This window comes from Corapipo altera, unplaced genomic scaffold, assembly GCF_003945725.1.
Source record: "Corapipo altera isolate COAL_440 unplaced genomic scaffold, ASM394572v1 0, whole genome shotgun sequence".
In the NCBI taxonomy this organism is placed as follows: domain Eukaryota; kingdom Metazoa; phylum Chordata; class Aves; order Passeriformes; family Pipridae; genus Corapipo; species Corapipo altera.
The window spans coordinates 77,291,420-77,319,139 of NW_020884872.1; the positions used below are offsets into that span (position 1 = coordinate 77,291,420).

General features: G+C 34.2%; 1 protein-coding gene across 2 annotated transcripts in view; it reads right to left on the reverse strand.

Annotated features, from left to right (window-relative positions):
• Positions 1–27,720, reverse strand: part of DYNC2H1 (dynein cytoplasmic 2 heavy chain 1) — a 160,226-nt gene that overhangs the window by 110,173 nt on the left and 22,333 nt on the right. The window contains exons 21-51 of one of the 2 annotated variants that reach the window (XM_027636185.1): positions 26,674–26,823; positions 25,699–25,904; positions 24,612–24,767; positions 24,406–24,520; positions 23,697–23,867; positions 23,134–23,516; positions 22,282–22,414; positions 22,074–22,191; positions 21,798–21,910; positions 21,588–21,707; positions 19,918–20,068; positions 18,196–18,398; positions 17,548–17,730; positions 17,076–17,258; positions 16,739–16,962; positions 16,043–16,158; positions 13,889–14,088; positions 12,980–13,244; positions 12,457–12,664; positions 11,963–12,092; positions 9,665–9,820; positions 8,517–8,776; positions 7,622–7,868; positions 6,796–6,947; positions 6,133–6,277; positions 4,855–4,957; positions 4,303–4,449; positions 4,062–4,186; positions 2,683–2,931; positions 1,788–1,896; positions 666–779 (exon numbers count right to left, since the gene is read on the reverse strand). In XM_027636185.1, coding sequence (XP_027491986.1) covers positions 666–779; positions 1,788–1,896; positions 2,683–2,931; positions 4,062–4,186; positions 4,303–4,449; positions 4,855–4,957; positions 6,133–6,277; positions 6,796–6,947; positions 7,622–7,868; positions 8,517–8,776; positions 9,665–9,820; positions 11,963–12,092; positions 12,457–12,664; positions 12,980–13,244; positions 13,889–14,088; positions 16,043–16,158; positions 16,739–16,962; positions 17,076–17,258; positions 17,548–17,730; positions 18,196–18,398; positions 19,918–20,068; positions 21,588–21,707; positions 21,798–21,910; positions 22,074–22,191; positions 22,282–22,414; positions 23,134–23,516; positions 23,697–23,867; positions 24,406–24,520; positions 24,612–24,767; positions 25,699–25,904; positions 26,674–26,823 — 5,335 coding nt within the window. Of the gene's footprint in view, positions 1–665; positions 780–1,787; positions 1,897–2,682; positions 2,932–4,061; positions 4,187–4,302; positions 4,471–4,854; positions 4,958–6,132; positions 6,278–6,795; positions 6,948–7,621; positions 7,869–8,516; positions 8,777–9,664; positions 9,821–11,962; positions 12,093–12,456; positions 12,665–12,979; positions 13,245–13,888; positions 14,089–16,042; positions 16,159–16,738; positions 16,963–17,075; positions 17,259–17,547; positions 17,731–18,195; positions 18,399–19,917; positions 20,069–21,587; positions 21,708–21,797; positions 21,911–22,073; positions 22,192–22,281; positions 22,415–23,133; positions 23,517–23,696; positions 23,868–24,405; positions 24,521–24,611; positions 24,768–25,698; positions 25,905–26,673; positions 26,824–27,720 lie in introns of both variants that reach the window. The other variant, XM_027636100.1, reaches the window with a different exon arrangement.

Sequence of the window (27,720 nt, forward strand, 5' to 3'; positions counted from 1 at the left end):
CAGATAACACTAGGATAGGAATGCTCATGGATTCTAATTATGTATATTACAGTGTATGTTTTAATTTTGAAGAGCTGACAGTATTTAAATAGATATCACTAGTTCTCATTCCAATTCATATAGACCAACAGAACCAATTAGAAATAGTTTCAGGGCCTGAAACTTTGACTGTAAACATTTATATTCTTTCAGTCATATTATTTGATTTATTTGTAAACTATTTAATCTTTTTGTTGGTCTAAGGAAGAAGAAAAATAATTAAGAAACCTACCTGTAAACTTGCTGATTACTCAGAATCCAAAGTGATTTGTAGGTATAATAGGCAAATAGAAGAAAACTCTGGTACTAGATACATTTAAGCTATACAAACCAGAAAACAATGGGAACAAAACGTTTCTTCCTTCTAATTACTTTCAACAGCAGATTTCATAACATTTGTAAAACATTCATAAATAGAAAATTTCAGATAGAAGAACAAATTTTAAAGTGAGGGTTCTATGCCCTCAAATATCACAATGTTATCATTATTCCTGAGTGGTATTTAATAACTGATTGAAAGTTAAAACCGCACACAATAGAAGGACCACGTTAGAAATCATTTGTCCACTATTATACCACTGCCTACACTTCGTAATAAATTATAATTTATAATTCTATTGACATACGGTATGTGAAATAGTTGAAAATTGGTCCTGTAAATCCATCTTGTGAGGCTTGATCCTTCAGAGGAGATAGCAATGGGTCTAATTCTTCCGTTTTATATAACCCAGGAACTTCTCCTATTTCAAGAATGAATTTACGTCAGATAAAATACACTGTAATTCTTTAAATTCCCTTGAAGGATTCCCTTGAATCCTCTCTATAGAGATTTTGATTATGGCAGTATTCACCTCCATAATTCCATGAGTATCATCCCATGCACTTCATCATTCTTTTCATGATATCATGAAAACAACAAACCAAATTTGTGATTCTATTTAAGTCTACTTTGTTCATACTGCTGAAACGTATTTCAAAAGCTCATTCAAATCTACCCCAAAACAATACTGCATAGATGCTGACCCAATACTGCATAGAAAACAAATCAAACCAGACTTTGTCATATACCAGGAAACAGTAATGTGAGAGTGAGTAGTTGTTTAGATCCTCAGACACAGAGATTAAACAGTGGATGACAAAAATCTGATACTGTAAGGAGATTTGGGGTTGCACCTGAGAGACAGGAAAATCTGATGCTCTTATCAATCAGCTCTTAAACTACTGTAGATCAAAAAAAGCATTTAGCAAGTTAGACTCAGTCCTTCAATGATCTCTCTGATCCAGGAAAAAAGCTGGACAGCAAAATAAAGTCACTTTTGTTATTTGTTATTATTATTCATTGTCTCACTCCTTTCAGAAAAGTGAGCTTTGCTGGTGTTCATTTCAGTAAAGGACTCAACCTATACAATCTAGTAAAGCATTGGAACACTTCTCACTTTTGAATTTTATTATAAAACGGAAGCTGTAGAGTAGAATGCATTCTCATTTTGTTGTTATACTATATTAAAGAACTCCCTTGAAACAAGTTAGAGGAACTGAAAGCACCTGTACTATCGGGTAGGTTAAAGGACAGCTAAGTGAACTTTGAGTCAGGTTCTCATGTACAAGCACTCTACCTAAAACAACATAGCAACGTAACTAACCTGTCTCATTGAGACATAAAGTTAGAAAACATCATCTTATTCTGCCCCATTAGCTAACCCTGTGCAGTAAAACTAGAACCATTAATCTTCTTGGACTTGCCTCACCTGATGACAGTAAACTGTTGATCATCTCCAGGAATGTGGAATGAACCAACTGATAGTCTTCAAGCAGCAATACCACCTGTTGTGCTTCAATGCCTGCAAGCTCCATCATCTAGAAGCAGGAAAGACATTTAAATCTCAGTGTATGGAACATATGTATTGTTCAATAGATAATGATTATCATAGAATATTCTGAATTGGAAGGGACCAACAAGGATCTTAATCTTTCCTTGATTATATATTACATACATATTTTCTCCACAAAAGATTTCTAGGTGATTCAGTTATATGAGATATCAAATATAAAGAGCATTCTACCTAGATGTACAGCTTGCTAATGAAAAAATAATTTAAAAAGCCACTTTCGTAGAGTATATTTATGCATATGACTCAATGATAAAACTGTATCACTCTTTTGTGTAGGCATAGCTCTAGAATTTTCTTTAGCATTGCTGAAGCTAATGAGAAACTCTTGATTCAAGGTTTGCACTTGATTTTAAATAATATGTTCCCTTTCATCGGTCACTAAAATTTTACTTGATTCAGCTACTGGCAGATCATAGTGGAGACAGAAAATAAAAATATATACAAATATGAAAAATATACATGAAAAAGTCTTTCCAGTATTCACATAAACTTCGAATTTATGAAGTCCACAACACTCAAAGAGAATTCTGGTATTAAAAAAAGTGGAGTTTCAGTCAATTAAATAAAAAACAGTATACACACTTAGATATAGAGAACTTCTAAAAATCTACTTGTTTCATTTAGACTGTTGCCATTTTGCTTCTCTTAAAATGTCTTTATACAACACTTTTGTGTTCTTCAAAATTCCCTTTTTTTTTTTTCTTTAATATACACCTCAACATTACAAAATGGAAGACAATGAGTGACTTACATATTTAAGATCACTCTTGAACTGCTTCACCTCATAACCTCTGGAAATTTTGGGAGTAATCAGAACAGCTCCATGCATGTGACTAACTAAAGAGGTAACTGTTCGACGACCTACACCACTCCGTCCTGCCAAAAGAAGTGATCCTCCAGGAAAACTTAGCACTCTGTCCACTTTAGACATATAACTGAGGACCTCTTGGAACAGTAAAATCTCTATCTCTTTTTTGTCTCGTCCATAATGAATGATACCCTATTAAAAAAAAAAGAGAAAAAAAAGAAATGTGTTTACTAGTAATAAATAAAAGCAGTGAGATATGAAAGCATCCAACATTCAAAAGTTTAGAAAAGAAGGGCTTGAAAGCTTAAGACCACACTGATATTCACTACAAATAAATAATTTATGTGACAGAATTTAGATACCTTTACCATCTCACACTACCCCCAGCATCAGTATACCCTAGAAGTCTTTGATATATTAAAATAGGAATCTACAACTGAACTAATTAAAATTATATAATGGACCAGAACAAAGTCTGAGCTGTCTCTGACTACAGATCAATTAATTAATAACTTAGAAGATGTTTTAGGCAGCTAATTGCTGCATAATTTCAGATTATGAAAATTCCTAGTGAAATACACACAATAACAGATCCTAAAATTAAATTCTGACCTTGTTATACTAATTAAAATCTCTTTGAAGTCCAATGTAACTGTGTAGTCAGGAGAAAAAAAAAACAAACAACAAATTCTCTGCTAATTGAGGCTATTGAATTTCATCATTTCCCATGTAGTCTATTGGTCACAAGTTGGCAATCAAGGAGAGGGATTAGTTTCCCATCTGCAAGAGCAATCCATCAAACACTATTAAGGGAGATGATCTCAAAGCTCTCATCCTAAAAATCAGATACCCTAGCAGAATTAAAATGTTTGCATTTCCTCATCAAGCTCAATTTTTGTACTTTACTGCTTAAAAGCATGCCAAATCTCCAAACAGTGCATTTGTATTTCTTCAAATAAAAAATAACATTACCAAATCACAAATTCAAAAAGTAAACATTTAATAAAACACTTAGGTACTCAAACAATACACAAACATGTATGGAGATAAATGTTTTTCAAAATGTTGGTTCATCAAACTGTTGTAAATCAGCAGCAAATGCAACTAATGCCCTTTCATTAAAAACCTTTGCTACATGATACTTCCTACTGCCTGCCACATAGCATCACAAACCTTCCCTCACTTCACCAAATGTAAAAGATGATCCCTTGAACAAGAAGGAGACCCCATCCTTATCTGGTGCTTGCATGTTACTTCTTGCAAAAAATGTCTCGAATCATTGTTGTGAACCCTTGCTGTGTATATTCTTTAATGTGTCTCACTTTCTGAATAACATCTTTTAGGTCTGTTGAGTTTAGTCTGCCAAGTGGCCTCCCATACGGTGGCAGTGCCTGTCCTGGTGTGATGAATGCCTCTTGACAAGCTCCCCAAGTTACATAGAAGGTATCTGTGAAAATAAAAGGAAATATTCGAAACTTTAAGTGTCCAGTTCATATGCTGACTTGATTAGGCCATTCCTAAACAAATATTGCAAGTTTGTATAGTATGGTTCAAATAGTTTACCTGGCATATTGTCCAGAACATCTGAGCCCCAATCACCTTGAAACACTTTCATCAAGACATTATCAAATACATGAAGTTCTTTCACGCCAACAATTCTATCACGGAACAAACGACGTGCTTCATAAGCAATAATTTCCAGTACATAGTCTGCAGTTGGTATCAATGATCCTACAATATTTAAGGAGAGAAATAACTTGATATATTTATAATAAATTCTCAAATTTCCATTTCAAAATATGAGCTTGAAAATAAGCAAGTGAAATTACATACCAGCAGGAAAGCATTGGTAAGGAAGAAAGAAGAGAAAAAGTAAACATTATGAAGTGCTTTTTAATAATATCTTTATGGATCATTTTAAGGTAAAATGAAACATATTCTATTAATTTTATGTAGTGAACTGTTATGCATTTTTCCCCCTCTACTGAATTACAGATAGTTCAGAATTTTAAAAGATGAATGAATTGCATGTGGAGTCAACAGTACGACTGACATCAATAATAACTTAGGCCATTATAGAACACTTTATCAACGAAAACCAAGTAAGTGACTTACCACCTGCTAAATCATATCTGAATAAACCAAGAACCCACTGAGTAAGAATACATGGTGTAAAAAGGTAATGACTGTGATCATCAACTGTGAATTTTGCTCGTACCTAAAATTAGGAGTTAAGGGGGAGAAAAAAAGTGATGTTTTAAAATGTAAAGCACATTTTCTAAAATACCAGATAAATTAGTTTTCTATTTGGTATATATTTAGATATTTTATTAATGGACTCCTTGTTTAAATGTTGTTTTCTGACCAAAAAAGATTTTCTCAGAACAATTCTTCTCTACCATTTTTGATGGAAATAATCACACATGTCACCTAGAACTGTTAGTGCAGCATTATTAGACAAAATACATATTTTTTAAAGAAAGACTAAATATGAAATGCAAAGGAAATATAGAAGTGTAATAAACACCTACCTAAATTAGTAACACTTTCTCACTGCAAAAGACTTCATACTTACTCTTTTCCCAGAAAGGATATTTGAATATACAACTGCTTTAACTCAAAGAAAAACTGCTTTCATCAGTTACTGGATCATCATGTGATGAGATTTAAACTCAGATTTCTTAGAATACATTGATAATGTTATATGAAACTCCTGCTAATTGGTGTATGCCATCAAGTAACTAAACCCAGATTCCAGTCACAAAGATCAGTTTTGAATCATGGTTCTGCCTAGATGGGGGCGTGCATACATTCTTGGAACATACAGCAAGCACCAACATCCCCACAGTACCTACCCCAGTAAGACTATGTACTGTTTAAGAAAAGCAAGTACTTAAGTGTTTTGCTTGATAAAAGTCCACAAAATTTTAAAATTTTTAAAATTTTAAAATTCTGTGTCTAAATATCTATTTTCAACAGTGTAAAATTTTAATAGCTAGTCCCTGATGTCTGTAAAGCACTCCACCCATATATCTCTCTTCTCTATTCATAACAGCATCCATAACAACTGGGCACATAACAATCTGTTGCACTGTCTCCTCCTCACCCATTAAGTGTGAAAACACTATTAACCCACATTTTATAAATCAAGAACTGAAAGTACAAAAGGTTAAGATGCACACTAAAATCCTAAAATAAATCTGTGGGAAAGCAGGAGTACTTACCGCTTACTCAGTTTACCTCTAATACCCAGGATTCTCTGCAAATAAGTAGCTCTAACATTGATACCAATTTCATTAAAAATAAATAAACTTATTATATCAAAAGTAATTATTTTTTTAAAAAACACCTGAATTGTCCAACTCCTTGAAAAAAGAAAAAATATTTCCCTACCTGTTCGTATATTTGAACCATGGATCCTGCTAGCTGATGTATTTTTGGTAAAGAACCCCAAACAGGGTGATTCTTTAGGTTTTTCTGTAGTACAGGTTCCAAGTAGGCACTATAAATTGTTTGCAGTTGTTCTCTTTCCGGATAGCTAAAAAAAAAAAAAAATCATTATGAACTATCACTTTTTTTTTAATTAAAAATGAGTCGAACTTGTATACACAATTACTAAGAAATCTCAATGAATAGCATTTCCATCCAGCAGCTAAGTAAAATTATCATTTTATTGCAACAGGCCACTGTCAGAAATTTCTAAATACATCTGTTGATGTACTCAAACTTAAAAACAAACAAATAAACTTCTTTTCAATTTCTCTAATTTTGTAACCAAACAGCACCTTAATATAAAGCTGCAGAAAGCAGATTACTGAAAGCAAAATCATCCAAAAGGAAACATATTTCAAACACTTCATTATCACCAAGAAGCGACAGATTCCTCTTAGCTGGCTTCTAGAGCCAAGAGGCACCAAACAGCACCAAATCAGATGACCCTAAACTGCTGGAAAATATGAAAGAATAGAACAGCCACACCTTGGTAAAGACTACATGAAGCAAGGGCCTTATAAGAGGTTGAATCTGAGTTCTGAGAGTTAATTTTCACATACTTACTCAATTGCACAGAGACGAACAATAGAAGTGAATCTGGAGGTAAGTTTATGTCTTCCTAACGTTCCTCCAGCTGACATGGAAGCCACAATTTGGATGTTTTCTAAACCGACCCATTCCAGATTTTCATCATAAAATCCTTGATATGTAAGAACCTTTAAAAATTAAATAAATATTTCATTAAAAGTAAGTCAGCAGAATATCATACAACATAAAATAAAATAGTTATAAGTATACCATTATTTCTCTTTTCTTAATTGCCAGAGGTGTATTACTCCTCACAGTTTTGCATCAGCTGCAGACTTCATTGTCCAGATCATTAAAGAAGATGTTAAACAGGTACTGTCTTCCAAGTACGCTCTGTGCCATGATCACCACTCTCTGGGCTTGGCTCTTCAGTCAGTTTTCAACCCACCTCACTACCTGCAGCCCATATCAACAGCTTTTTTATGAGGATCTTTTGGGAGACAGCATCAACAGTCTTAGTGAAGTCCAGGTAGACTATAACCACTGCTCTCCCCTCACCAAACATGACTTACCCTTAGTGAATCCATGCTGACTACTCCTGGTGATTTTCTTGTCATTCATATGCCCATTGCATTATAACTCATTGAGACAAGCACTGTCTTTATTTACTTACACAAATAAGCCAAATAAAAAGGGTATCTTATTTCTGGCTGACACCTACATAGTCTACCCAAGTAGAAGCAAAACTAATGCCAATGCAGATGCAGGGTGTTAACATAATCAATGTAGTTATTTACTACATACACTAAATTATATACAGTATACTTAAGTGCCTTTTTAAATAACAGACATAAGTGTTCACCTGCTGTAGAAAAGCCACGAGAGTGCTTGTTCCCCATTTATCAGGTTTGGGTAGATTGATGTCTTTTAAGTACAAAACAAGCCTTTCACAGTCCTTTGGTCTGTATACTCGCCCAGTGTTTGTACTGATTACAATGCAAGTTTGACTTAATTTTTGTAGAAGATGTTGAGAAGTAGTTTGAGCACTGCAGTGAATGGTAGCAATCTGAGTGGATCGGAGTTGAGAAAATGCATAGTGAAGCAACATCCTAGAAAAGTAAACATGTACATACATACAAACATAAGTAAATTAAACCACTGTGTATCCAAATATATTGTATAGTTTTTGAATTAAAATGCATATACTATATCCTGTATTAATGGAAAAGGTGGAGCATGAGGTTTGCTGAATTCAACATTCCTGCCTTTAAAATAGTGCTATTTCCTATCCACAAAATTCAATAAAAGTGTAGTTTACACCGCTACACAAAACAAACAGCTAGTATAAATACCTTGATTATAGTGATCCAACACATCTAAATAAGGAACCTAATATGGGCAAGAGAAGGAGCTAAATTCAGTTGCCTGTACATAGGCACCTATGTCTCTTGAAATAAAACTGGATACCTCGTGCCTCTAAGCTGTTGCTCCATGACAGCACAGGTTTTCCAAAGGTCCTGTTTCATATCTAAAAGCTGCATTCAGATGTCTTAGATGCATACTGGCAGTCAGAACTTTCACTGCAGAACTTCATAAGAACTTACCTATTTGTCACTACAAAACATTTGTTTAATTAGTGACCTACACAAGTGATATTCTATCAGAAAGTCATATTATAAAAGCATTATAACAAAATATTACAAATTCTGTCAAATAACTAGAAGTATATTTTACTTAAAATAGGAACTACTTTTTACCCCTTTCCGCATCCTTCAGGACCCACAAGAAGAAATGGCTGTTTATTATTAATGTCTAGCCAGGGTCTAAAGTAATCTAAACTTCTCTGCATGTCAGGGGTTTGGATGACAGGAAGTGTTTGGAGATTACTGAAGTCATCAGCTGTTAGATTTTCAGTTCTTTTCAGCTGATACAGCATTAGCTGTCCAGTGTCAGTGTCATAATATGTGTCCAGGGGCTTCCTCGGGTCTGGTGGAGACTCTTGTGCCCAACTGAAGAGCTTTAGAAAAAAATAAAAATAAAACTTCAATTAAATCCATACTCCTAACAACAAGATCTACCATTTCAAGCTAATCTAAAGAATGTTCAAAGAATAATTCTGTAAAATCACATTTTGATAGTTTAAGGCTGCCTCTGAAAATTTAATCATGTCATGCATGTGCTTTAAGTCCTTAAGTAAATAGTAACATATTACTTTTCCACTTTTCATAATATTGAGAAATTCAAACAAATTGTATTTTGAAAAGCTATACATAATTTTTTTTTAGACTAGGCAACATAATAACAATAATAATTGTAAAAATGAGATAACTCCTTCACATGCATCAATAACTAATTCCTAAGGCTGAGTCTACACCTTTATCATTTGCCCACTTTATATGCTATAGCTCCTGGTTGCCTTTTGGAAGGAACGACTTTCTTCTCTCCAACACAAAACTCAAGTGTGATTGCGGAAATATCTATCTCCAGGGTCAACCTTCTGACTATGGACCAGCATAGGCACAGAGTTTTCTAATACTGTTGCCTAGTTCTTGTGCCCTCAAGTATCTACACAGAGAATCACACACCAGCACATACAATACATAACCTCAAAGTAATGCTCTAAGAACATTTCCCTAATGAGGTGCAACAAAGTCCCCACATTATCATTTCAAGCCTTCTGAACAGAAAAAATCCACAAAAATAAATCTGTATTATGTATACAATACATATAGACACACACAGTCTGCTATAGTGGGTCCTTGCAGAAAGCAGTATGGACAGAGGTTTCCTGTCAGGGATGGATGCACTTAGCAGTCTATCAGTGACATATGAAACACTCCTTTACTTCTCAGCTATTTCCCTATAGACAACACAGATTGCAATCAAATAAGAGCACAAAGATTACCTCTTTTGCAAATTCTTGTCGTGATTTCACGTTGAGATTGCCACCAAGGCCACGTAACAAGTTAATAATAAACTGTCCACGATCAGTACACCCATGAAGATGAGACAGTCCATTCATCACCGTTCCAACTAAACTTGTTTCTACCACAGAGTCATTCTGTAAATTACAAATTGTAGTAGATTTAAATATGTTTCTCAATATAAATGTGATGTATTGCTAGTAGACTGCTATTACTCATTGTTTTTTGACACTTCCACAAATAAGGAAAGATCTCAACAGTGTTATTGTTCCAGAAAATTCACTTGAGATTAAATTATTTCTAAGAATTGATTTGGAGGTTTTAATTGCAGACTACGAATTGATGTAATTTAGGATAAGCAACTAGAACTTTCCTTACAGATTTTCAGAATCTATAAGAAATAAACGTGACTGTATATCAGAATTCTTTCTTTTGAACAGATCATTTTTTAACTTTGCTCTTTAGCACCAAAAGGAATTTGAGCCTTGGGACCAAATTTTTCTATTTATCCACCTGGAGATACCTTAGAAGTCTAAAAGTCACCATGGGTGAAAGAACCAAGAGGAAAAATAATAACAAAATCACAACAGGTCCATATAAGTTACCCAAGGGGAAATAATGCAGATCTCCTAAAGACTAGTTTAGTGGCCACAGTGGGAATGTCTCTTAAATAATATTTTGTGCAATATCAGCTACTTAATCAATGCAAATCCAACTCCTTCAAAAGAAGAGGAGGCTGGGAAACATCTAGAGTCCTTAAGAAAATCTAGCATATACAAAACAATTATCATGATATACTTCCCAGAATCCAGATCATCTACAAAGTTTTGGACTATCCTTTTTTTTAAATATTTTAATTACATATTACTTTTCACCTATTAAAACATTTTTCAGTTAAGGTTTTGAGTAGAATCCTAAAGTGCTGAAGTTATATACTTAATTCCAGGACAGATTAGTGTAAGCTGTTATAATTTAGCATTCTGAACAATAGAAATACTTTTTTAGATATGTCTCTATTAATCTTTTTAGGTATCTAGCATTAAATTTCTCCTCAACCTTTAACAAGCTTCAGCTTCCAGTGTCCAACTTGTCAAATTTTAGCCATTTTTGTGCTATAGACAATAACATCAATCTAGAAAATTTCTTCACTTTTTTAGTTTAGATATTCAAGTCTTTCAAATCCTAGAAAACATAAAGAAAAATGCCTGCCATGGAATAATGCAACGCATGTATTTCTGTGAACCTTAATATCTGTTTTTATTAGTTTAAATGGTATTGAATGTTTCAAAACTTTAAGTACAGCAATCAGTTCTTGGAAACTTATTAGAACAGTTCGAGTATTAATTTTATTAAGGAAACAGCTCCATTGGGCTGTGACCAGTGTGGTCACAGCACCTGATGCCTTAAGCCCCTAATAGTTTTTTTTATTTTTCTAGTATTTGTAAAACTTGTAAGTTTTATAAGTAGTGGAAGTAAGTTTTAAAAGCAGAAACCCTTCCCTTCTTTGTCCCTTGTCCCTTTCCCTTTCCCTGTAGCACCCTTGTTTACACATTCCTTAACCCTCTTACCCCATTCTATGCTCCCTGTATCAGCCCTACTCCTGAATCCAATAGAAATGTTTAGTCTTTTGTCAAGGCAAGGCCTAGACAGTTGACAGAACAGCATATCTGGGCCTAAACCACAGAATGAAGTCAAGAATTAGGTAACTATGTACCCTTTGTGCTCTGATGATGATGAAGGTGACGAAGTAGGGGGTCCCGAAATGCACCCCAGACCCATTTTCAGGGGGTGGACCTCGGGGCGGTCCAGAGGAAAAGCCACAGGGTGGATACATCTGGGATTGGATGGATGATGTTATAAAATGTAACCTCTCGGGCACAGGGGCAGGTATACACGCGCGTCTTGTAACATCTTAGCCTTGGCAAATAAACCCTTTCTTATCTCACCCCTAATTAACTGCTCCGGAGATTTTTTCAGCACCTAAATCCCACGGCAACACATCGAGCCTGCCAAAGTACAGGATGTGTTTGGACAATGCTCTCAGGCACATGCTGTGATTCTTGGGGTCGTCCTGTTCAGAGCCAGGTACTGGACTTCAATGATCCTTATGGGACCCTTCCAACTCAAAATATTTTATGATTCTATGATTCTATCAAAAAAGTAGAGATTTTTTTAATAACAATTTAAAAATTAATCTGAATTATCTCTTCAATGTTAAATTACAAAAATAGATAATACTTAACAGAAGCTGATATTTGCTTAAGTATTAATTTACTAACCTTCTTTACAACCCAGTTTAGAGCCTTTTCAAAATAGTCACCAATCCAGTTTTCGAGGTTGTACCTGCATTCTTCAGGCTGACTTCTTAGCCAAGACTTTATCAGAGCATTAAGATCTGTATCTTCATCACTAAGCCAAAACAAAACAAGATTCAGATAAACACAAGGCATCCACACCTTTAAACGGACTGGTTCAAAATTCCAGAAAAAGTTCAGGGAGATATTTTAATAATTTCTAATCCATACTTGGGCTCTTCAAATGTCATATAAAAACAAAGAATCCACCATGTCTTTTTGAAGATGTCTGAGGTGTATCAGCCAAAAGATTATAACATAACAACACAGAAGGGACATACAACCTGCAGCAAACTTCCCCAGTGATTGGCTCTGTAAGTGTAAGCTACAATCAACTGTTCCATCCACTTGAGAATACCTTTCAAGAAAAGTAAGTATATTTGCTTATTTTGAAAGTATGTAATACTCCCATGACTTACCTCAGAAAGATCATTCCCATTCGAGATATTGTAGCAGGGGAGGCACAGCTAAGGTCATGAGTTTCAAATATAAAGTTGACATTTGAGCCAAACTGAATTCTTTCTCCATTGGGCATAGTCAACAATCTGTTGTCATCCAAAACAGAATTCAAAGATTCAATCCATTCGGGATCGATATCACCATCACAAATTATCCATGAAGTAATATCTATTTCCAGGCACAAAAATAAAAAAAAAAAAAAAATCGAAGAAAACCACTTAAAAATATCACCCCTTATTATTTTAACGCTATTTAGTTCTCTCTTCATTATAACTTAAACAAAAGTTCTATCAAGATATACCTTGCATGCTTTACCTTCTGCTGCCTATTTTTGGTTTTTTATCACAAAATTTGGAAAGTCTGTATCAGGGCTCTTGACTGTAATTGTTACCAGAAGGTTTTCTTACCTTATGCTATCCGCAACTGATGATACAATATAAAAACGTAACTGAAAATGAACCATTTAACTCCTCACAGACATACCTTGGGGCTCTCGTACCACTTGTCGAGCACTGTTTGTAAGCACACCATCTGACCATTCTCTGGTGTCCATGTCAATACGGCCTAGCAACTGATGTCGAGGCATAGCTTTAGGATTCATTGTATACTGTTTCACTACTCTGCCAGTTTTACCAAGTGCTGTCTTTAACATCCGCCAAAGTGTTGATTTACCTCCACCACTCGGACCTACAATAACTACACCCATTCTTTGACGTAGCTGTTCATATAATTCCAAAGCCTTCTTGATCTAGATAATAAAAGAGATAATGGCTATGTGAAATTGTAAAGCTACATCAGACGTTCTTTTTAAATGTTTTTCCAATTTATTTTGCATGCAGACATTTTCTTGTTAGAATTTTAAATTTTGAGACAATAGATATTTGCAGAAATAATTAAAATTATGTTACTAAAGAATATCAAGAAATTTATTTTGCATGTTAGAAGCATTTCACTAAATTATTAAAATAAAAATATTAGCCATCCTTGGGTATATTTTTACTGAGCAATTTATGAATCCTTAGTCACAGAACTTCATTTAGTTCTACAATAAATAACCTAAAACATGACAAAGAACTGCTTGATAAAAGCAAATATTCACATATTTCCTTCTTTCACTGTCCAAAACATTCATTGACATTAGTACCTGGCTTGAATGAAACTGTGTGTCACATGTTCAGATCTTACTTTTCCTTGAACTATTTTACTTTCAGTGACATCTATGTGCTTCAAACACACATCCGATTTTTTATATACATGTAACTAGAATCTAACTATCAGTTATTCTCACTTCTTTATAAAAGATTTATTTCAAAAGAAAACAGAAATTAATTGAAGGTTACAAATAAGTTCTAATTCAGAATAACTCGTTTTGTTGCTGTAGACGGTGCTCACCTGCATGCTTATAATTTCTAAGTTTGCTTCTTCAAAGACTTGATGTAAAGCTGTAGTTAACTCAGCATATTCCACATCTCGAAAGTCAGTGCCAGGAAATACATCCTTAACCAGTGCATCAAAACGTGCGCAGTCTGCAAATGTAAGCTTTGACGTGGTATTAAGCCTCAAAGCTTGAACCACCATGTGACTTTCATTAACTGGAAATAAAAACAAAGAGGACAGATCAGTTTAAGCTGTTTGTTGTTTTTTTTTTTTCTTTGGATATGTCAGCATGAGTACACACTGCAAAGACATTGAAAGTAGAATCGCAGCACAGACTTCCTTCTAGTTCATGTACCACTCTACTAGGAAGTTAGACAAGTGCTTTACTGTAAGTATAATATATGTCCACAAATGTATTCTATACAGATATGAGATGATTATGATGCTGGCCAAAAAGTACATAATAGCCTAATGATTACCACAATAGCTTACTTGCTAAAGAACTCATGAAAGAAATAAAGAATCTGGATTCCAGACCTTACTCTGCTAGAGGTAGTTTGAAGTCACATCTTTCAAGTGCATCCTAATTAACTATGAATATTCCAGAAGTAAACACTTTCCACAATTACTCCTGAATCTGAAATAACCATGGAAATGTAAGCATTTTGAGATCCAAATGAAAAAAGCCACAGAAATTATTTACTCTGAGAGAAAAACAGATACTCATGGTGGGAATGGTACAGGTCTCTCATCTCTTGGTTATTTTCATTTTTTAATTGAAATACATTCTCACGTAAAACATGTACATTTCCAGAAAGCAGGCCTAGGAACCACAGGTGAAAATCATCCTGTGCTTCTGCCCTCCTTCTGAACGTGTCACTGCCCAAAACCAGAATGTCCAGATTCAACACAGGGGACAGAAAGTGTCAATTCTCTAACTTCCCTTCTTCCTGTGTCTTTTTCCCAATGTTCCAGAGGTTAAATATTAGCATGCCCTTCTAAAGTCTGGAATAAGTTCAAAGTTTTTCATACTGAAAAATGTCCTAAATACAAGTGCTTCTAAAGGTAATTTTTCTAAATAGCATGATAAACAGTTAACAGGAAAAACATTGACATTAAGGAACTTGATTTAGAAAGGTTGAACTGCTTTAGTAAAGGAAGCAATACAAAATTTAAGTAGCATTTTGCCATGCCAAAGGATTTTGACTCAAAAATACAAGCAAACATAAAGAAACAGGCAATTGCATTTGTTGGAAATGTCTTAAGCTTCTCAAAGTATGGCATGAAAAAACAATCAAACAAACAGAAACAAAAATTTCTGGATTTAAATCATAAGTTAAATCCATCCACTTTGCCTTCAGCAGAGTTATTGAAAATTATGTTTTAAACCAGAAAAAATTTCAGCAGATTTCACATATCTAAACATTAAGCTAAAATGTCATAGCAAGAAACAGTGATAGGAATGTGACCTAAAACACATCACTGGTAATCCTTCTCTGGTAGATCCATACTAAAGTCAAGTACAAATTCATTAAAGTTTTCAGCCCATTTTTTTACGTTAAGATATGCAAACTTTCAGGTATATGCCATTTAAACAAACAGGTTGCAGTAGTTGTCTCCTAAATATGTGAAATGCTCATCCATTCCACACTCTTAATTCCCATTCAATTAATACCTAAACAACAATAATTCAAAAGCTTAAAAAAATATATTAACTCAGTCTAGTCCAATATATTTCTATCATTTCTACCTATCCTTATATTTTTCTCAGTCTACCAATCTGAATCTAATACCATATGATAATTTTTGCAAACCTCAAATAGAAACAAAATAGTCTGATAACTTATGAATAATTGCAGCATCAGAGGATCAACTTTCCTGTCCTGAGTCAAACAAAAACAACAGTCTTTAAGAATAATTCAAAATCATTCCAGAATGAAGTCCTGTGTTTATGTTCTTATCATCACAGAAAAACTCAATCTACAGTATGACAACAGTCTTTTGTGATCTCCTAGTGAAGGTGGGCTTTCACAGATTTTTTTTTTCTTTTCTAAATTGCTTCCAGATCCAAGCCATGGTTTCTCAAAACTCTAGTGAACAAGAAGTCTGCAGTAAATTCTAATTGTACAAGATCCTAAAGAATCAAAAGTTTGGCATGGGCAATCTTACTTTCTTGCTTTGCATTGCTTTTCTTCAGCTGATGAAGAAGGCTGCCACAGCCTCTCAAAACAGTCTTCAATGCTCGTAAACCCCAGTCATAGTGTTGCTGTGGTGTTAGAAGCTCCCTAAATTTGAAAACAACAATATCATAATAATCTTTAGGTTACAGGGCCTGAAATTTTGGTTTGGAGAATGAACATACTTCTAATAAGGTTCTGGGCAAAAGAGAAACTGATGAGTATTTGTAGTGCCACTTGAAATGCATTTCAGATATAAGCAATGACACTCTTGAATTTTCAGAGGGGTTATATTCTACAGGTAATGTATTTATTATTGTGCCTAACAGTACTAACTATAACCTCTAACTTTTTGTATTTTCTAATGTGCATACTTTTAACCGAATAGTTACTTGCATTTCAACAATTTCAAGAGCCTAAAATCAACACAATGCATCTGAACATTCACATGCTCACATTTATATTTAATGAACATACTAGGGGAGCAGCAATTTGTCCCCTTGAGATTATAATTGCATTCCATACACTTTCACACCTCAACCTCTCAATATATTGCAGTATTTTAATTCTATGTTAAGTTAGTATCCACAGAGATTTACGTGATATACTGTTTAGATTTAAGAGGTAGAAGGGAAGAGAATTAAAAAGGTAACTTTACTAGGGGGAGGTGGGGTATATGAAAACTTACCTTGCTAGATTGAAAATAGCCACTAATTTTCTACCCAGTATTTTAGCATCCTTAAAGCCTTCTGAATACAAAATCACTTCCGCAATGAGTTCATTGTCTGGATGAGTCATAGCAACTGGCCTAAAAAGTTGTTTGAGATTATCAGGTAGTTTTTGTCTTCCTCCATAACCTTTTCCAGCAGGATTCAAAGTGATAAAAATTCCAGAATTATGATCCATTTCAACCTAGCATTAGAAGTGCATTATAATAGTATATTGTCAAATAAAACAGTATTGAGAAATGCTGGGAGGACTATGCTTAGTTAGAAAAGTCAGTTTTTAAGTAAGTTTTGCAGTACCTTTTTGCCAAGCATCTCACAGACAGGACTGTGTTTCTTCAATGCGTGTTGAATTGTCTGAATCTGCATGGATACTGCAGACAATACAGTTTCCTCAAGTCTATTGAATTCATCAAAACAGCCCCAGGCACCACACTTCACTAAGCCCACAAATATGCGCCCCATTGACTTCACATCAATGCCCTTAAAATTAAAAAGAATACTATCAAAATTCAAATAACAAGAAAATATAAAAGACTGTCTTCCCATCCACTAAAAAACGTCATTAGAAATATCCACAAATTTCTAATGGCAATTGATAAATTATCAAAATTATTTCTAGAATAATATTATTAACACTAATAATAATAAATATAACAATATATAATTCTATAATAATTGATATTATTAATATTATTTCTAGAATATAATATCGCTTTACAAAGTATGGGCATAGATATCCATTTCCTAAATTAAACAGAACCATATTCACCTCGTCACAATTAAAGACTAAAACTTGTCTTCCAAGAAGTCCACCCAAGGCCTTAACTGATTCTGTCTTCCCAGTTCCAGCTGGACCATAGGGATTTCCTCCAAGGCCCATCTTCATGGCCTGAGTGAGAGTTAGGTAACACTTATCTGTCAAAGGTGTGTAAACAAGTTTAGGGGAATTACCCTGCAGAAACAAAACAAATTATATTGACTGGGAGACAGAAAGTATTGACAAAGTAATTTCATTAATTTCATTCATAACTAATTAATTTGGAAATATTACACAACAGCCTAGATTATGAATTTGTTTCAAAGTTTTCCTGATTTTACACCAAATGCCAAAGCATTGTTCAAAAATTTTTTAGAATTACAGATGAAACTGCATTCAGATATACAAAAGCAGCAATCATATTAGAAAATATTAATAAGACAATACAGGTACTTTCCATACAACTTACACTTACCCCATCAATATCAAGAATTAAAATTATTACCCTATCTTTTAATATTTTCTGTGAAATAGCATGCTAAAGACACAACAAAGTTTAAAAAAAATGACAACAGTTGGGAGACAAGCAGCAGCAGGTATCAAATGAGAAAGTGTTGGACACCTATAAAAGTCACTAGGTAAAAAATAAAAATACCCCACCTGATATTCATAAGTATATTGGAGTTCAGCATCTACCATCTGAACATAACATTTTTGGTCTTTCATATAAAATCTCAGCTGCTTCTTCCAAGCCCAGTCTTCAATATCATGAATCTGAGCTTGATTCAGTTGCTTCACCACATCAATGTTATGAATGATATCAAGAATCAGAGCTTTAAGCTTAAGCTCAAGGATTCCTGATTCTGCAAATAATCACACGCAAAAGAAAAAAAATCACAACAGTGTAGTAAGGAAGACACATGTCACCCATTCTCAAGTTCATTGTGCTGATTTTTATTATCAGCAGATTTCAGTTAGATTTTATTTGAATTATATATAGAAAGGTTTTTTATTTTCTAAAGCAAACAGTATAACATGAGATCCTGACAGACAGTGTGAATCATCACGTAACTTCAGTCATTTTGAAGTGATTTTGTCTGCCTCTACATTCAAAAGAGAGAGAAAGGCTTTTTTGCAAAGCAATTTATTTCAGGAATGTTTACAGCCATGTCCACTTCAGCAGTGAGGTGGTGTAACCTGTTGAGTGATCTGTTGAGGATCTGAAACCCCCACTACACACACTGGAGATTTTGCTCAGAATAATTAAGGTGATGTGTAATGAATGTTCATTAGCAGATTGCATGCATTAAGTGTATTCTTAGAACATACTGTTTAATTTAGTTCCTTTAGAAAGATATCCAGTTTGTGTGCTTCCAGACCACCCCATGATGGGATTTAAACCAAAGTAAGTGGGAATAATTAAGAAATTCAGTTAAAAATCACACCTCTCTAAGTTAAAAAGTTACAGTAAATGTATTATACAATAGATAGGACTGAACACTCTTCTGTAACTGATGACATTTCTGAAATGGGTATAGAAAGAGTGCAGAAAAGGAGCTTAGACAAAGAAGCACACTCATAGACTGCTGGAGGTAGGTGATATGAATTCTATTCCTAAGCAATGTATCAGATGTTTACAGTTCACAAATTATAAACTAGAATTTAGTGCAGTAACCACCTATACAAATGTGGTGGAAGACTGTCAACTACATGTCAAATTGAGTCTTTTTACACATATTAAGCTAAAAGCCATCTCTCCTAATCTACACTATGGAACTTTATATCTCAGGACACTCAAAATCCCACCTCTGGTCAAAAGGGAGGAATAAGCACTCAGAGGCATAACTATTCAAACCCATTTGGAGTATGTAAAATTCAGAATAATCATATCTTGGGAATAACTAGCTTATTTGTTTTGCCTCAGAGGTACACAGGAATTATTAGTTCAGAGGCAGATGTATACATCTAACATAGAAAATTACTCACACAGTTGTACAGTATATATTGGCTTGACTTAACATACCTCAGCTGCTTTTTGGCCACTTCCTGTGATACATAACACTAGGACACAGTTCAGTAGATGAGAACAAATTATCAGTAGATATATAAACCAAAAGACAGAACCTTATTAAAAAGTTAAGAAAATACGTTTGCAAATACATAAATTCTCTAAGATAATTTTTAATCTATATAGAAGTCCTTTGTTCATTCTGATATATTAAAAACTCTAATCTTGGTAGTAACAGATGAGCAACCTTATGTAACTCAACTTTACGAACTCAGAGACGGATTTATATAATTTCCTGTTCAAATATACAGAATGTAAAATATTACACAACTAAAGTAATAAAAAAATATTTATATTAATTATCATTTTTATACCTGTACTCCCAGTATTTTCTATGCCACTACCAATGTTAGTATAATGGTCCAGTTTAGCCATGAGTTCTAATTCTAATTGTTGTAGATTATGGGTTTTTATAGCACTTTCAACATCTTCAGTGAACTGAATTTGTTCTGCCAAGGAAAGAATCTTTGGAAAAAGAAATTCAAGTTATATTTTATAAATACAGAAGACATAAAAACCAACTAATTTTTCAATTAATTTGCAATTGCTTATTATGTCTGATATTTTACATATTTTATTGCATAATTTTTAAACAAATCTATACATTTACTATGCTGTTAAAAACAAATACAGCCATCTTAAAATCTGACAAAATTTTGCCAAAACTTGCAATCTAATCCAATACAGCAAGTCCTTCAGCTGTTCTAAAGCATGCAGTAGCAAAATTTATAAGTCTCTTTTTCTCTTAAATGATATGTCAAATGGAAACCACCATATTGTGGGCATGCTGAGCCCATATTACACACTCTCAGGAGCACCTCTCACTTGTGTCACTGATCTGCTACTACAACACTTTGCATTCTATTTTCCAGCACTCTACTTATATTCTAACTACTTTACATTCAGTGTAAAAGCCCTGTTTGAGCTATGAAGGTTCAGTCAAACTTGGAACTAGAAAGGTCTGTAACAAAAAATTCCACCAATTGTGACAATTTGAAGATTGTAACAGTAACTACGTTCTGGGGGAGGGAGAGAGCAACGAGAAGTCCTATGAGCGACTGACAGAGAGGATCACTGAGCAAAGGGCCTATGACAGAAAGTGGCCACAAAAAACAACAAAATGGGGCTCAAGCAGAGTCACTTCAACACTTTCCAGGTCAGCAAGGAAATACCTACAGGGCACCATTATGGAGAACTCTCAAACGTTTTCCAAGAACTCAACATGCTCAGTTCCTCTGAAGTGCCTGTACACCAGTGCATTCATTATAGGGAACAAACATAATGAGTTAGAGATCCGTGTGCAGTTGCAGGGCTCTGATCTTATTGGGAATATGGAGATGTGGTGTAATGACTCCCACAGTTGGAGTGTTGCAATCAAGTGGTACAGGCTCTTTAGGAAGGACAGGCAGGGAACATGAGGACTTGGAGTTGCCCTTTACATAAGGGAGCAGCAGAAGTGCATGGAGCTCTAGATGGCCCTGCTTGAGCAGGACGTTGGACCAGCTGACCTCTAGAGGTCCCTTCCCACCACAGCCACTCCGTGTTTCTGTATGATGCTCTCTGTTATTGGTCAAAATCAATAAAAGAATTTCATATTCATTACTGTTCCTGCTTAGGCAGCTAAGCTTCAGAAACTCTTATCTACTTTAATCAGATCCAAAAGGGCTTTTTAATGTTACTAAGTCTTCGCAACCCTGCACATAACATTCAATACCAACTAAGATCAAGATTTATATAAAATTTAATAAATAGACAGATGTTAGATCAGGTGCCATGTAAAAGACTTGAATATTTCAAATGTTTACAAAGGAATTATAAGATCACCTATCTTTAAGATTTTCTCTATACAATAAATGAGTAAAATGGATTTGTTAAGGGTTATATTCTTCCAAATCCAAACATATACTTCTTTATGAGATTCAAAAAAAATAACTTCTTTGGTAAATCTAAGACTACGTAGTGGCATTACTGGATGAACTACTACCTGGGAAGGGAAGAGGGATGGATCAATTGAACCTTGTGATTTTTTTCCAGCATTAACACAGTCAATTAACATTTTTTTCAGGGTCTCCTTCATCTCCAAAGCCAAACTGTTTAGCCACACCTGACAAAGAGATAAAAAAAACCTCAAAAATTACATTACAAATTAATTTCTGAAAGACGCTTGAACCAGACTGGTATGTGATTTTCTTACCTCCACATCATTTGACAGAAGAACTTTATTTCTAAGTGGCACAGTTTCTCCTTCTACAGACTTCATGGCAATTATGTGTTTAAATTCTTTATCAAAGTTCACACTATTAATGCCTAATAATCAGAAAACATCAATAAATTGTCAAAGTCAAACATTAATTCCTTAGTGTCTAGTAGTGAAAAAAAAAGGAAAAAAAAAGCCTGCAACATATTATTTAGCTTTGAAGAAGCTTATTTCTAAATAAGTACAATTCACAAATGAAGATTGATGCATTACCAGCAAAAAGTTTCTTAAGATGAGACTGAATAACCAGGGGATTCGTGGACTGTCCTAAAATTTCTAACAAGTCATCATCTCCAATGAAATAGAATCTTGGAAATGCTGAGCGCTTTTCCTATATTAAAACAAAATAAATCAGTTTTGTTGACTTAAATTCAAACTTACTGACATTCTTTATAAAAAACTCTGTTAATGTTGGCTGTACCTCCAAAAACTCATTCAAAGATTTCTGACATCTCTGAAGCTGGTCAAGTATGGTAATTAAGGTATTTTTTATTCCTGTCCGGGCATTCAGTGATGTTACCCTATTGTCACTCTTGATATCTGACATAATGGATCTTGAAAGAAAAAAAAAAAGAATAATTAATAAAACCATTATAATTGTAATTTAAATATTATATAGTAGTTATGTAAATAAAAAATAACACACAGGGAAGTAATATAACTTTCAGTTTTCAGTATTAATGATGAAATACTGCAGAATTTACATCAATATCTCTCCACTGTAATTTAAAAACAACTGTTTTTTGCTAAAATTTCTCTACTCCAAGCCAAGAAAATTCAGTTCTTGTCTTTTATTTCCTTATAAGTCATTTCAACTCAAACCAAGACAGATAAAGGTACATATCTTACTATATGTCTAAAATCTACTCCCTTTTTATCTTTTGACTTGTTTGGATCAGATAAAGCATCTGTCTCTCCCAAAAGTCTGTGTACTTTATTAGTGAATAGAGTGTTTGTCTTCAACATGATTCTTGAAAAAATAATTATATCACCTCTACTGCTGACAAGACTAATCTTGTGTTTGGCTGCCTTGTTTATGATCTTTCATGTTTCATGTGATTCCTTTCTTCACAAGCACCACATTAAATGAACACATTACCACCTTTATTCAGATATGTCACTCTCACACATATATAACTATTGAATTACTGTTGTTTACCATCCTCTCCACACATATTCGAATTGTTCCCATATATTTTCACCATGAAAAATGTTCTAGACTCCACATGTCAAAGATATTAGAAATAAATAAGTCTCACTCCATAACACTAACCTGAAGTTTTCATCAACTCTGTTAAAACGAGCCTGTTCTTTGGGTAGAGCTCCACGACCGAATATCGGTTCCAAATAGACCCATTTCCTTTGAATTTGGTTTAAATTCTGCAGATACTCATCCAAGTCAGCTAGCTTTTTTTCCCAGATGGACACTTTATCTTCAAAACCTTTGTAATATGGAGAGTCCTTAAGAGACTGTAGAAGACAGCGATGATCTCCAACTTGGTTGACTATGTCCTTCCAGTCTTTAATAAGCCTGATAGTCTTGCCTTGGCTGTCTTCATAATCTGTTAACATAAAGACAGTTCCGACTCCCCAGAGTTCAAGCTCACGTAATGCTTCTCTGATTGAGATTTCACCTTGGGCTCGACAGTTCAAATCCTATTTAAAAGTAAAACCAGATTTCATATGAAACTACAGAGCTTGCAATAAATTTTCCATTCAAAAATATAATGCAAGCTCTACTCCTATAGTAATAACATTGTATGCATACAGAACAACATATATGGCATAAAAGAAACCATAAAAAACTATAGTTCCTCTATCTGAAATTATTCATACCTTAAGTTCCATTGCTTTTTCTATAATGGCATCTGTCACTTTCAATAGGTCTCCAAATAGCAAGCCCTCAAGTGTAGTGCCTCGGGGAAGACCCAGAAGACGAAAGAGATCCAGCCAATGGTCTGGAGAAAGATGTTCTCCCCTGACATATTTTAGGAGTGGAATTATCATCTATAGAAAAAATGCACACGTGAATCCATCTTGTCTTTATGAAAATTGCACCTCTTTGATTATAGACTGACATGCTATTCAAACAAAAAAAAAATATTAAATTCTTAAACTGAGGTACATTTTTTCCAGTTGCTGGATTTAAAGTTTAGGATTATAATTCTGAAGAAAACTCGTTATTAAATGTGTGTCTATGTAAGCTGCAATGATCTTCCTATTCACTGTATGGAACTAAAAGGTTCTCAAAAGTGAAATGTGTAAAACAGTATCAGAAGATATTTTGTTAAATTTTAACTGATTTTATTGTAAGAAATTAACAATGAGCTAGAGAATGAAATCCACTACCCACTAATACTACATCATTTTTTGTTTCATAGGCCTTTTTGCAGTTCACAGAATCATAGAATTATTTGGGTTGAAAAGGACCTTAAAGATCATTCCAACCTCTCTACCATTGGCAGGGACACCTTCCACTAGACCAGGCTGCTAAAAACCCCATCCAACCCGGCCTTGAACACTTCCAGGGTAATAAGCATCTTACTTTATATTTGTCCACTTCTTTTTGCAACTTTACTGTCATTACAGTATGTTCTTCCATCTTCCTCATTTTGTCATGCCAGTGAAACAAAAATTCTTCAAATAGGTGTGTTTTACTTCTGCATGAAAATCAAATATAAAAAGGTCATAACAACACAGTACTACAACCACACATGTATGTCAATTAAAAATAAAGTAACAAAATCATACCTAAAAGTAATCCAGTCTTCTTTGGCTTTTTCCTGAAAACCTTGATAAAACTCTTCATACAGTGCCCAGACTTCTGCACAACTCTTAATATCTTGACTTACAACTTCTGACAATGAGAAGTCAGGCTCTTCCAATTTAAAATGATGGCATTCTTCACTGAATAAAAAGATCATTGTATTATGGATTATATTATTCTACTGTACATTTATGGTTTAAGAAATGGTATCCTACAGAAATAATCATACTTTTTTAAGAAATGTTATTGGTTTTATTGAAGAACACTGCTGCCAACTCCAATTTCCTTATAGTCTCCCTCTTGAATAGAAATAATAAAGGAATATGAGGGATAACTCTCCTACACAGCAGTATTCTCCCATATTGCCAATTATTTTCCATAAACTGTCATTCATTTTTTTTACAAGAAAAATTAATTAATTTGTTCCCTCAAAAAGAAAGCTTGAAAGAAAATAATTTTGAATTGATTTTTTCTTTCTTCTGGGTAAAAAGAATATGCTAATTTTATTTACTATCATTTACTTGCCAAGGTAAGAAGTTAAATAGAAAACTTTGTCCTCTCAAGTTCTCTAATAATTTACTAATTATTATTTTTATAATATTTATTTACTAATTATTATTATTATTTGTTTACTGAAAGTAGACACCCAGACCAGAAAAATCCTTTCCTTTTGCACAACAGTCTACCAGATAGGACACTTACTCAAGAAACAGGAGACGTGAGTTCCTGCCCACTTAAGTTACAAGAGGATCGAGGTCCTTCTTGGACCAATATTATAAACCTTCTCTCAGTGAGAATTTCACAAGTCAGCATCAAACCTCCTCATGTGAAGGCTTAAGAGACTTCTCAAATTTTTCATTAAAAAAACTCTAGAAAAACTTGGCTTGAGAAATTCATGTTATGTAAAATCAACAAAAAGGACCCTGGAATCTAATGAAAAACAGGTATTACAAATTAAATTCCTTATATTAAGTGTTGTGATAAAAATTAGTTAACATTTTCTGAGTTACTACCGCTGCAAAAGATCCATACATTAGTGAAGAAGATATACAGGGAAGTAAATACACATACATGAGTTTTTCTTTCACAGTTTCGAGTTCATCAAATTCTTTTTTTTTTTCCTTTATGATCTGAGCACTTTTCTCAAGTACATCCTGATCTCCTGTTTCAATGACATCATCACTTGGCTTTAGTTGATCCCAGCGCGCTTTAAATTTTTCCAGGTCTTGAAGATACATATTAATACGTGAAATCACATTTCCTTTCATCATTTCAATCTGTAAAGCAAGAGCTAAAATTACATTCCTTCAATGGTTTGTATCTACAACAATGATCAAAACCAAAATATTGACTTCAAAACTTGGTAACTACAATATGATCAAAAATCAAACTCAAAAAACTTCTTGTATAATTCCCCAAGAAACAATCCAACTCCATTCTCCTGGTTTTGTGGGTTTTTTTAAAGGGGTACTATTTTTTTTTATTATGCTGGTATTTGAGACCTAATTATTCAGCTATGCTATCTATCTAGCCTGCACCTTATAGTGCATAGAAAAATTGCTATATTTCTATGGCCTATTGATATCCTCAGCAGAACTTCAAATCAAATGAGTTCAGCAATTTGCCTATAGACTGGAATTACAGGACTGTGTATAGTTTAGCAAAGTTATGTGAAAAGAAAAAAACCCAGTTTCAGTACTAAAAGCATGATAAAGTAATGAAAACGCTATCTTTTAAGTGTTATCCTGTTGCCTTCAGTTAACCATTGCATTTATTAAGTCATTTCTGTTACGAGAAAGTTGTTTTGAGACAAAAGTACAACACTGCAACGTTCATTTCAGCATCAATTTAACAAAAGTTTCACCTAGTTACTGCTTAAGAGTTTAATTATTCTTCCTTTGAAAGCTCTCCCTCAACTCAGTAACACTGGTTTTAACACTGAATTGAGAATATTTACAGATTTAACCTAAGAAAAAAAGTATTTTTCCAGACTTATTCAAAATAATTTCAATGTTTTCAGGTAAAATGTTAATCTTTCATTGTTACCTGTTCTGCAATCATAAGCTGGTGGCTTTCCATCATTAATTCAAATTTATCCCATGTAGCTCTTAGGCTACTGATAGTGTTCAAACCTGCACCAGCCACAGTTCGCAGAAGTTTGTTTTTATCTTCAGCCTCTTGAAACAGGAGAAAAATCTAAAATCAGAAAGATTAAAAATAAATGTGCATGCAAAAATTCAACAAATCCTGTTTATCTAAACTATAAGCAAATACATATGAATCACCATGTATGCACAGATAATAAGATTATATACAGCTGCTTTTTTAATACTGCTTATAGAATAACATTAAAACATTGGAACAGTAGTATCTGATTTACTTAGAGAAATTCTAAATCTTGATCCTGCCATGAGATATAAAGAAGTGAATGATAACTATGAAACAGATAAGTTTCCTTATATATTGCACAGATGACTCAATCAAATTGGAAAACAGCAGCAGAGCAACAGAATTCTACAAACATGTTTATATGTGTGCTGGGTCTGACTGGGACGGAGTTAATTTTTTTCATAGTAGCTGCTATGGGGCCGTGTTTTGGACTTTTGTTGAAAATGATGTGGTAGTACAGGGATGTTTTAGTTACTGTTGAGCAGGGCTTGCACAGAGTCAAGGTCTTTTCTGCTCCTCACCCCATCTACCAATGAATGGGCAGGGGGTGCACAAGGAGTTGGGAGGGGACACAGACAGGACAGCTAAGTCAAACTGACCCAAGGGATATTCAAGACCACAGGGCATCGTGCTCAACACAGAAAGCTGGAGGAAAAAGAAGGAAGGGGATTGGGGCGGGGAGGGCATTCAGAGTGATGGCATTTGTTTTTCCAAGTTGCTGTAACGCTTGATAGAGCCCTGCTTTTCTGGAGATGGCTGAACATATGCCTGCCCAGGGAAAGTGGTGAATTCCTTGTTTTGCTTTGATTTTGCACTGCTTTTGCTTTACCAATTTAACTGTCTTTATCTCAATCCATGAAATACAGCCAGGCAGAGATATTCCATGCCATAAAATACTGCCCTTTTCCTTCCTTCCTTCCTTCC